At 35.9% G+C, this 11878-nt stretch overlaps 2 protein-coding genes across 2 annotated transcripts; both read left to right on the forward strand.

Moving 5' to 3' along the window:
• On the forward strand, positions 6473–7600 carry LOC109829619 (probable protein phosphatase 2C 32). The gene is made up of 3 exons (XM_020396677.1): positions 6473–6673; positions 7275–7482; positions 7575–7600. The coding sequence occupies exons 1-3, from the start codon at positions 6473–6475 to the stop codon at positions 7598–7600; spliced, it is 435 nt and encodes a 144-aa protein (XP_020252266.1).
• On the forward strand, positions 8585–10855 carry LOC109831598 (mitochondrial Rho GTPase 1-like). Its single transcript, XM_020398953.1, has 6 exons — positions 8585–8770; positions 8839–8971; positions 9068–9214; positions 10008–10144; positions 10285–10324; positions 10431–10855. The coding sequence occupies exons 3-6, from the start codon at positions 9125–9127 to the stop codon at positions 10656–10658; spliced, it is 495 nt and encodes a 164-aa protein (XP_020254542.1). The 5' UTR covers positions 8585–8770; positions 8839–8971; positions 9068–9124; the 3' UTR covers positions 10659–10855.

Genomic DNA, 11878 nt, shown 5'->3' on the forward strand with positions numbered 1-11878 from the left:
AAAAAATAAAAAAAAAGAGAAGAGAGAGAGAGAGAGAGAGAGAGAGAGAGAGAGAGAGAGAGAGGGTGAAATGGAGGAAGAATAGGAAAGTAGATTAAATTGAAGGAAAATAGGAGATCGTGCTAATTGACTCCTATAATTATGAATAGGAAATGTTGTATTCATCTCTTCCTAGAAAATAAAATTAACGGATGAGCATAAGAGTAATGGCCTCTCCACTGTCTTTTTATATTAGAGAGGATCCAAATCCAATAAGGACTCCATCAAGAATATCCTATCAAAACAGGTGATATATATCATTAATTCATAGGTAGATAGACAGTTAGTTTCGGAATAACAACTCTTCCATTTATCATGTAGATACCCTGCTCTTACGAGAATGATTCTAATAGGATTCCTATTATCTCAACTTCACCCATAAAGCATAAAATGACAATATGAACTCACAAACAAAATTTAAGGGACGAAACATGTAAATTTATGCTTTAGGGGTGTAGTTAAGACAATAGAAATCCTATCACAACTACCCCTATAAGAGTAGGTGATCTACAACGTAAATGAAAAACCTATAATTATCAAACAAACCCTCTAACTAACTGTGAATGATATAGATCACTCTGTTTCCGCAGGTATCATCTACCCTTTAATGGTGTGTTTGGGAGTTTACTTAGGGAAGGGAAGGAAGGGGAAGGAAGGGGAATTTTTCCCCTTCCTTCCCTTCCCCTCCATTACACCCCAATTTGGGGTGTAAGAATTTGGGCTAAATTTCCCCTCCATTCCCCTCCTCTACCCTCCAAAATGAAACTCCCAAACAAGGTTAAAATGAAATTTCCCTTCCCTTCCCCCTCTCTACCCTCCATCCAAACAGGCCATAAAAGAGGGAGTTCATGAAAAACTTTCCCTAGCCCAAAATACCCTCCAGCTATTGTAAATATAACAACTTTATCCCTTTTTATCATTAAACAGAGTTAAGAAAATGGGGAGCCCTAAAGCCTTCGTTTCTTTCATTCTCCATCGGTTACGCTTCACCTTCGGCAACGCCCTCCCACTTTCTTAAACCATTAATTGCCAACGATGAGTAACCGATGCCCTAAGCCCTAAGCTCTCATCATCACCGCACCTCCTCTTCCATCATCTCCTTACTTCTCAGATATTGGCCATCTGTTACGATCACGAAGGAGACTCATTGACGAATGTATGATTTGCTCCTTTTCTAAATTTTAGTTTTGATTTTTAAATGTTTTTTCATCACCGCCTGAGGATCAAACTCCGGCGGCAACTCATGCCCTTTCTCGCATAAATTTCTAATTTCTGTCGTTAGATTCATGTTCTCTTTTGTCTACTTTATGTATTTGCTTTATTTTGAGCCCTCAAGATATTCTTGAATTTATCTACTTGATCTTAGTATTTTTCCTTGCTCGATACTGCAAGCTTCTTGAGGAGAACTCATTCAGGGGACGGACTGCAAATTTCTTTTACATGCTTTTATTTGGTGCCACTACTTTGACTGGAATTGTTCTCTTAGGTGGAATGATACCCTTTGTGTCGGAGAAATTTGCAGGCATTGTGTTCCTCAGTAATTCATTGACTTTTATGATGGTAAGTCTATAATATATATATAATTCAGTTAGCCTTCTGATTGTTTATTAATTCAATTTTAGCATATGCAAAATTTTTACTTGTCAGATTAGTATTTTCCTATATATGCTGGCATGGGTAACCTATTTGCAGATATGTTCAAGTAGAACAAATTTATCCGTGTACGTCATGTCCAAAACTATGCATTAAGCAAGATGAAACATGTAGCCTTGAAAAATTATAGTACGTGTATGCTAAAATCCAATATAAAGTAAATAGTGTCAATATATATGAACAGCAATATATGGATTAACTTTCTACTTCTAAACTTTGGCCCCCTTCGTTACATTTTCTGAAGGTCTATGTTTGGAGCAAGCATAATCCTTTCATCCACATGAGTTTCTTGGGCCTTTTCACTTTTACCGCTGCCTATTTACCATGGGTTAGTATTTATTTTTGGTTGTATTTAATTAAACAGATTAATGCCCTGTTACAAAAGCCTTCTTTTTCTATATTTTCCCCCCTGCATCAGTTGCTAGGATTTTCTTTGTAGATTGTCCAATATGCCTTTAATTTAATATGTTTAGCCATGTTTCTGGTGATCCTCGTGCGACATGATTTTTTCAATAATATTATATTACAACAAAAGAGAATTGTAGTGCATGTCTTTTTTTGTGTCAGTAACACTATGATTATGTAGACTGTATAAGTTAAATCTCTTTTTATTCCTCCTCTATTCTCAGGTTCTGCTGGCATTTACCATTTTGCTTGGAACCAGTACTTGGGTGGATGTCTTGGTAAGCTAACTCATACTGAGCTTTACATTATATGAACATAACATATATGTTTACAAGGTTTTTATGTGAGTCAATTCTAGAAGTTAGTTTCATACAAATAAATAGCATTTCTCATAAACGCTATTGACAAGGAAATAGCCTCTAATTATATGTTCATTATGTTGAAGATTTCCTTGACCACAATAGACAAGGTCTGCTGGCTTGCTTTGTGATACCTGGTGACTTGGAGTTGTAACCTTCAATAGTTGTGGGCTTTCTGGATTATTAGATAAATGCCAACAAAATGGAACTCCTAGATTAAAGTGCTACAAGTTAGCTTAATACAAACAAATATCATTTGTCATAGACACTACTGACAAGGAAGTAGCCTATAATAATGTATTTCATTATGTTGAAGATTTCCTTGACCACAATAGACAAGGCCTGTGGGCTTGCTTTGTGATACTTGGTGACTTGGAGTTGTAACCTTCAATAGTTGTGCGCTCTTTGGATTATTAAATAAATGCCAGCACAACGGAACTCCTAGAGAGCATTAGTGTAGCTAATTTATACTGTATTCAATAAAGAAGGAGACCAATGATTATATTGGGAACTGGAGGCTAATAAATCAAGTGTTGGCAATTGCTTTAAGAAGCAATCAGTCTAATTGTAGGCTGCATGTATGACCAATATGCTTGGAGGGTACTTGGGTAGAGGCTGGCTGCAATTTGATCGTATGTTCATATTTTTCTTATGGGAGTGTTTTTTAAGCTTATAAGATTGTTGGTCATTCATGATCCCTATCCTTCATGTCATATCCTATTGTTTTCCTTTTTTTGTCATATTCTACACAAGGTTCCTGATAAAAAAAATAAAACATGTGAACTGGTGCTGAGTAATGAAACACATAATTTTCATGGGATATGTGAACTGGTGCTGAGTAAACGTATGTAGGATCCAGGGCATCAGTGAAATTAATAAGTAGAACATATAGTACAAGGGAAATTAAAATGGTTTGAAACTTAAATCCTTTCTGCACAACTAAATCAATACAGACAAAATCAGATATAAAAGAGAATTATTTTAATTTCACATGCATTTTCAAACATAAAGGGATCACAAGTTGGCCGCTCCCCTTGTAAATCCAGTTACCATTATTCTACACAAGGTTCCTGATAAAAAAAATAAAACACATAATTTGCATGGGATATGTGAACTGCTGCTGAGTAAAAGCATGTAGGAACCAGGTATCACTGAAATTAATAAATAGAACATATAGTACAAGGGAAATTAAAATGGTTTGAAACAAAAAAAGGCAACTAATGTACAAATGATTATTTCTACTTATCAAATTCATACAGAAAAGTTCTTTCAATAACATAGCAATGGGAATACCGATAGATAGTGCTGATTATATACACATCTTGATAACAGCAATGATCACTAGGATACCCAGGTAGATGTGATACATGAAAAACATACATCATATACAAGAAGATAGAAGAATTCAAATAACTACGCAATATATAATGCTATTATCGTGATTGCATGAATCTTTGTAACACGAGCAATCACCTAAATATACAGAACAAGCATATCCAGAAAGAAGTGATACATGAATCACATATGCAGATGATGAATACAAAATAGATACAACATATAGATATTAGATAATAATATTATCAGATCCCTTGACATTGGAAAAGTAAAAATTGATTTTGGTGATACAAAGCAACCAAACAAATACAAAATATTTACCTTTGCTACACGAGATTAGCTAATAATAATTACTAAAATGGACAAATATCTGGTTGTTTTCCAAGTGATGAAGTCGTCATATGCTGTCCTAGGCAAATGCTTGATGAGGTTCATACCAAAATGAAACAAAATCAAAGAACTCTAAAATATGTCTCGATGGTGATGACCGGGCATAGAATTGGATTCCTGTGCTCTCTGAAGTTAGACCCTTAATGTGTAGTTATCCATCTGCACATAGACAATGGGGAAACACCTTTCAACACAGTAACAAAATCCTTATCAATTACAAACAGCAGCATCGTGCAACCAAAAAACAACATAGGATGATCAAGTAAACACTAAGGGTCACCTACTAAAAACTCAATGTGCATGAACTACAGTTTAATGTATTTACAACAACTCTCTGTAATTGGGCTTTTGTGGAAATGTAATCTTGGAACAATGAGGTGGAATCGTAATTGCTTTAGAATACCTCTAATAAACAATGATGTGGTCTTTTGTACAACAACGGCTTCTGATACAGAGATATACAAAAGGTACCTTTTGGTATATTCTGTTACTTTGAAAATTGAAATGATTTTTGTTAAAATAACAAAAGTATTAAAATGATAGAATTTTTCTAACTTGGTAAGTGAAGGTAATTGTTGACTTATTGATCCTTCTTTTGTAACTCTGCATTGCCAGATTGCTTCCACTTTATTTTACCAGGGATAAACATGAAGAGGAGATAGCAATATCAAACATTCCACCGGATGTAGGGGATGAGAATGGGGAGACGACTATAGACGAACGTAAAATTAGAATAAAACCATTACCAGCAGTGTCAGCACCTGTCCAGAAACCTCCTACAACTCTTGAAGATGTTCCTATCATTGACGTCGAATCACCATTAAGACGGTTTGTATTATTTTATGTTTTATTGCAAATACTGAAGACAAGTAGGCTTTTGCATTCGTATAATGTCAACCTAATAGTTGACTCGTATAGTATGTTGACAGCTATAGTAAATATAGCAAAAAGGCTATCCTATTGCATATGGCCTCCACCCTGCTGTTAGATATGTACAGTCTTATACTTGCCATGCGAAAAGCATGTTCCATTCAAAAATATCGTTGTAATGTCAATCAAGAAATTGCAAAGGCTTAGTCAAGCTTCTAATGCCATGAGCTTGAATTTATATCCACATCATCAAACATTACTTTGAGTTATATTCTTGTGACAATATTTGATTGATCGATCATATTATAGCTGCAATCAGTGTACTATCACCCAATCAATCACCAAATGTAATTTCATTGTTCAAATGTTGAATTTTTAGCTAATGTCTATATGTTTGATTCATTGCTTACATTCAATAATGTAATAACAAATCTTTCCATAAATAAAATTTTAAATTTATAATAAATAATAATAAAAATTACCACGTGCATTGCACGTGCAATGAAAATTAAATTCTTCAATGATATTCAAGGGATTGATATTTCATGTACGACTTGATCTTTGTTAAATTATCCGTGAAATGAAGTGTTATCATTAACTAAAAAACCTATTATGGCTCCATCCCACCTCTTTGGGGTTGTATCTTTTTGGAAAGTATTGTTCATAATTGTAAGTTTACAGCTGGTAGATGCATGCCTCATCACTTGTATATTGATAATTATCATCTGACATCAGGTACATTCCAAAAAATAAGATACTACTCCCGTGTAGGTTAAAATCACCTGCATGAGACATACAAAATTACTAAGTATCCAAAAAAAGGAACTAATACCTCATTTCCATTTTTTTTTGTTTCTTGGCTCTTTTAAATAAGGGTTGACCTTCTGGTACTCTAGGATAGCCCACACCAAGTGCCTAAAAGAGAAATCAGTCCATAGAATAAAATTACTTAGACGAGTCTTTCCTAAAGTCCTAATCACAATATCATGTCATGGCAAACAGTCGTATACATGATGCCCCAAATCGGCTACTGTAACCAAATTTTCAATAATTTCATAACCACTAGCATTCCTTTTCTGTTATCTTATTGATCTTTTTTGTACATGATTCTTCAATGGCATGCATGATCTCATGTGTAGATGTGTAGGCAACACATGTTATATATCACATTTGATGTATCAGCGGAGAGTCTTCTTGTTATATATCACATGTTATGTATTACGTAGATGACCTTCATCTTCAAAAAGAATCAAATTTGTGATTAGAAGGGTTGTAACGACATTTCAGTTGATGTGTCATCTTTTCGATGGTCATAGTGGTACTCAAGCTGCTGAATTTGCTACCGACAATTTGGGGAAAACAATATAACTGAAATGAAGAGATAAGATGAAGACATAGAAAAGGCGGTTGCTAATGGGTATATGAAGACTGATGCAGAGTTCCTTAAAGAAGAAGCTGAAAGTGGATCTTGTTGTGTCACTGCTCTCATTAAGAAGGGTGATCTTATTGTGTTCAATGCTGGTGATTGTCGGGCTGTCTTGAGCATTTCGGGTGCTGCTGAGGCACTTACTTCGGATCATCGGTCATCGAGGGAGGATGAAAGGGAGAGAATTGAGAACCTCGTAAGTAACTTATCTCATTGCACATTGAAAATATTTTCGTTGTAATGCTCATGTTTTTTCATAGAACATAATTATTTCTGGTAAATGGGAAATAAGTAGGCCAGTTCTTTAAGTCTACATATTTCATTCCTTATTGAAATAGAAAAGCTTCTTGTTAAACGTGTGTTTTTCTTAGTTTTGAATTTTTTGATAGTTGGAAGGGGAAAAAACTAAGTATAGTATGTAATTTGAATTGCGTATAAGTTTTTTTGTTTAATTTGACGAGTCTTTTTGCTAATGTGAATGCTTGTGGCAACAGAACTGTTTGTTACACTTTTGTGTGCCTTTGGTTTTGTTTTTTTAGAAGTTTAGAAACTGAAAACATCACTAATAATTTTCACCGTAGGTTTGGTGTCACTTTTTATTAAATTGGATGAGTTTATATGTTAATGTGCATGTTTTATTGAAATAGAAAATTTGTTTGAATATGATATTTGCGTTTGATGGGTTTAACTCTGTAAAAGTTCAAAAAGAGGATAGAGTAAATATAATTACAATATGGGTTATGTATCATTTCTGATGTAAACTTAATGGTTATTAAAGCTATATGTCCTCTATGCAGAGTGGCTATATTTATTTTTGCCAAGGATTATGGAGATTGCAAGGCATACTAGCCGTTTCAAGGGGAATTGAAGACTCTCATTTGAAACAATGGGTCATACCGGACCCAGAAACAAGAATCCTTGCAATTAAACCTGAATTCGAGTTTTTGATTCTCGCCTGTGATGGGTTGTGGGATAAGGTGAGTTTCAGGTTTAACTTGTCTCATTGTTATGTTATCCTCTATATAGGCTGTGATCAGAGATATGACATTGTTCCTTCTTTAACTTTATATGTTAGCAATAAGGAGGCTGTAGAATAGCTCAACCCTTCTGCACAGACCCTTAGTGTTCATCACCACTCTCTGCTTGTAAAAAGCTTCCCGATCTCTCTGTTAATCGAGGCTCTGCTGATGATATTAGTGTGATGATAATTCAGTTGAAGCATTTCGTTATAAGGTCGTTTGAAGGGGTTAATTTTCACTTATTGTGTACATACTCCAGTTTGAATGTGTTGATTTCGTTTGCTTTCTGTGTTTGCATATGTTTTGACTTTTGAGTATCCAAGAGTATTTCGAGATTTGTAGCCAAGGGTGTTCACCTATTTTGTGTTTGGATGTGTTGACATTCTTTGATTATCTGATGATTGTTCTTCCATAATCCTGGGGAATATTCATCTATTGTTTATATTCAAATCCTATGCCCTTAGAAAGTTACTCGTCAACCTTATTAATAATGTTTGATCATACAAAGTTTAATGAGTGTTTTGCAGTTTAAATGAGATTGTGAAATTTTCATGCGTGAATATATATACTCACACATTACATATTGCAAAGGCTTAGTCAAGCTTCGAATGCCATGAGCTTGGAATTACATCCACATCATCAATCATTACTATTAGGTATATCCTTGTGACGATATTTGATTTCATATAGATGCAAGCAGTGTACTATTGCCTGATCAATCAATAAATATAATTTCATTGTTCAAATGTTGAATGTTTAGATTGTGTCATATGTTTGACACATTGTTTACGTTCCATAATTTAATAACAAATCTTTAACTAAATAAAATTATAAATTTTAAAAAAATATTAAAAATTTTACCACGTGCATTGCACGTGCAATCAAACTAGTTCTAATATAATACTAAGTTGAGAATCCAAGATCACCAAAAATATATACTACACGGGTCGGATCCTCAAAGTCCAAACCCAATAACACCCCTTTCCTTGCATAAGTATCCCGTCGCTTTCTTTCACCCCCCGCAAGCAGCAACGCAGAAACAAACCGCCCCCACCCAACAAAAACCCTAGCAGGAAAAACCAGGCCTTCGGAGGCCGCACCAGCGTCCGCGTGGTCGTGATCGGCGACGCTGGCACCGGCAAATCGAGCCTCGTCACCTCTGTCGCCACCGAGAATTTCCCCGAGAGTGCCTCCAGGGTCGTTCCGCCTACCCACCTACCCGCCGACTACTACCTCGATCGCGTTCCCCTCACCATCATCGATACGCCCTCCAAGTACGCTCTCTCTACTCTCTCTCTCTCTCTCTCAACAATCTCAATGTGGTGATCTTTCTCTTTTGTAGCCCCGAGGACAAGAGCAAGGCGTTCTCCGAGTGCCAGAACGCTGACGCCATCGTGCTGACCTACGCTTGCGATCGCCCGTCCACGCTGGATCGGCTGAGTACCTACTGGCTTCCGGAGCTGAGGAGGCTGGAGGTGAAATATTATTTTTCTTGATTTTTTTCTATTTGCTAGGGTTTCGATGTTTGGTGTGATGATGGTTTTTTGTTCTTGTTTGTTGTCGTTGGGTAGATTAAAGTGCCAGTGATTGTGGTCGGATGCAAGTTGGATCTTAGGGATGAGCAGCAGATGAGCTTGGAGCAGGATATGTCGCCCATTATGCAGCAGTTTCGGGAGATTGAGACTTGCGTTGAATGTTCTTCCCTCAGGCAGATTCAGGTACTTCAAAAGATCCAGCCTTTGACATTCTAGATTGCATTATGATTGGTTATTTAGGGATTATGTGAAAAGTTTGTCGCAAATAAGTCCCACATTGTTAATATCACGTCATTATCGTTTTCCTATGTGTTTTCCCCCAAAGTTTGGATCTAGCCTGGGGTATTGTGAATTTTTGACTGAGTGTGGAGACTGCTGCATTATAAGAAATCATGATAAGTTAAAGGGTTAGGAGGCTTCTCTGGAATTTGGTTTTGAAATTTTGGGCCGCTGAAATGGTATTTTTGGGCCCATGTGATGAGTTGAGATGTTGCTTGGTTTGAACTGATATGAATTAGATTGTTGCTTACATAGAAACATATGAAACAAAGTCACATGAACATTTATGCAGACAACTGGTGGAATCTTAAAAGAGAAGGACATGCTTATGGATAGGATACTGTTAATGATTAAGAAATTCCCATGTGCCGCTGACTCGAGTGTCTTAGAAAGGGCTAATAGAAATCATGATGGAATGTCACAATGCTAGTCCTCATGCTAAAAAGATCGAAATTTACACCGTAAACTTGCAATACTACACCATCCAATTTTCTAGCATACACGAGCCAATCTTGATAAAACTTAGTGATCAACAGTTAGGATGGAGTTCTATGGGTAAGAGTGTTATTGTCAAATGTAAACGTAGACGTCAAAGGGTGTTATGAGACTTCTGTGCTTTCTGCTGTATTTGTCTTTTCACGTGTCGTGTTTGTTCTATTTCTCGTTTGCTTGAACCTAAACCAATGCCAATCTGCAGGTTCCAGAAGTGTTCTATTATGCACAGAAAGCAGTACTTCATCCAACCGCCCCACTGTTTGACAAGGAAACACAGTCACTGAAGCCTCGGTGTATAAGTGCTTTGAAAAGGATATTCATTCTCTGTGACACTAACAGGGATGGAGCACTAAGTGATTCTGAGTTGAATGGCTTTGAAAAGGATATTCATTCTCTGTGACACTAACAGGGATGGAGCACTAAGTGATTCTGAGTTGAATGACTTTCAGGTTTTATTATGCTCGCTGTGACACTAACAGGGATGGAGCACTAAGTGATTCTGAGTTGAATGACTTTCAGGTTTTATTATGCTCGTTGTCCCTTTTTCTTGACTATAGTCACTTGCAAGCTCACCTTTATCGTAGCATCTTTTGTTCTTAAGCAACTGAAAAGGATTTGTTTTCAGGTTAAATGCTTCAGTGCTCCCCTCCAGCCTACTGAAATTGCTGGAGTCAAGAAGGTTGTGCAGGAGAAGATGTCTGACGGGGTTAACGAAAATGGCCTTACTTTGACTGGATTCCTTTTCCTTCATGAACTCTTCATTGAGAAAGGTTGTCTTGAAACAACATGGACAGCCTTGAGAAAATTTGGATATGATAATGATATCAAACTTAGGGATGATCTCCCCTCCTAATAAAAAGTTTCGTCCTCGAAACTTAACACGCCTATATTTTCAAAGCCTTCCAAATATTTCTCTTAAATAGGATCTCTCCTTCCTTAGGTAGCACCTCTCTCAGAGTAGTTTCTCTATTAAACTTTCTCATATTTGATGATTCAACAGCGAATTTCTTGCTATTTATGATTCACAATACACTCTGGTGTTTCTTCATACGTTATGTGTGGGTTGGGCTTCACTGGTAGTAATTGTTCAACGTAATCTGCATCTCATATAATTCTCTTAGAATTGATATATCAATTATTTAACATACTCCAATTAAAGGTGATTGCATTGCTAACTTGTCCAGTACTTGGTCAATTTATTTTGATATTTTAGGATTTTTTTTATATGTCCTGGACCTAATATCCCCTTGAAATCCTAGCTCTCTTCTTCTACAACAAGTCTAACTCTGTTAAGCGTGATTCTTAGTCTAGCAGAACCATGAAGGTTGACACGCTGACTCCACTCCAAAGAGCTTCTCTCATCGTCAAAATCTAGATAAATAAGTGGTCTCTACTTTTTACTGCATAAGAGGTCACAAGGTGTCATCTTTATGCTTGACTTCATGCTCGTTATTTTATACAAACTCAGTAAAGGTAGATAGCCTTCCCCTAATTCTTCCATTTCAAATACACAGTACCTTAACATATTTTTCAAAATTTACTTGTCTTTTATCACATGTATATGGATGATAAATTGTGCTGAAAAAATTAAATCCAATCCACAAATTTCTGTGAATACTCTTCCAATATTTTGTAAGAACTTGAGCTCCTAATTGTTACTATTGACACAAGTAAGTCATGAAATCTTATCATCTTGTGAATGTAAAAACCTGGTCAACCTTTCCAATGAAAATTTTACATGGGAAGGAAAAAGTATATTAGCTTAGTATTCAGTCGAGTATTATCTAGATAGTATTATTCTTTCTCAAATGTTTTATCAGGACGTTAATGATGAGGTCTATGGTGATTTTCTTTCTTCCCACAATGGTATATCTAATTTAAGATCAATCTACATTTTATCTCTAATGTTTCTACTTTTGTCTTTTGGCATGCCAAAGACAACCACGTTTTTTTTTCAATACTCATTTCACATTAGTCCACTAATATATTAATTTATTTATATCTATGTACACATAGTAATGTGCATCATTCAGATTTTTTCCCCTGACCTTTCATATACAAAACTCTATTTAA

The sequence above is a fragment of the Asparagus officinalis genome, chromosome 2 (assembly GCF_001876935.1).
Source record: "Asparagus officinalis chromosome 2, Aspof.V1, whole genome shotgun sequence".
NCBI lineage: Eukaryota > Viridiplantae > Streptophyta > Magnoliopsida > Asparagales > Asparagaceae > Asparagus > Asparagus officinalis.

What these genes read in the sequence shown, in the direction of transcription:
- LOC109829619 (XM_020396677.1), top strand. Translation starts at nt 6,473, where the DNA reads ATGAAGACTGATGCAGAGTTCCTTAAAGAAGAAGCTGAAAGTGGATCT. An exon ending in GGGAGAGAATTGAGAACCTC is followed by an intron (nt 6,674 to 7,274) that starts GTAAGTAACTTA and finishes TCCTCTATGCAG; the next exon opens with AGTGGCTATATTTATTTTTG. An exon ending in CAGGTTTAACTTGTCTCATT is followed by an intron (nt 7,483 to 7,574) that starts GTTATGTTATCC and finishes GCTGTAGAATAG; the next exon opens with CTCAACCCTTCTGCACAGAC.
- LOC109831598 (XM_020398953.1), top strand. Translation starts at nt 9,125, where the DNA reads ATGAGCTTGGAGCAGGATATGTCGCCCATTATGCAGCAGTTTCGGGAG. An exon ending in CTTCCCTCAGGCAGATTCAG is followed by an intron (nt 9,215 to 10,007) that starts GTACTTCAAAAG and finishes GCCAATCTGCAG; the next exon opens with GTTCCAGAAGTGTTCTATTA. An exon ending in ATTCTCTGTGACACTAACAG is followed by an intron (nt 10,145 to 10,284) that starts GGATGGAGCACT and finishes TGACACTAACAG; the next exon opens with GGATGGAGCACTAAGTGATT.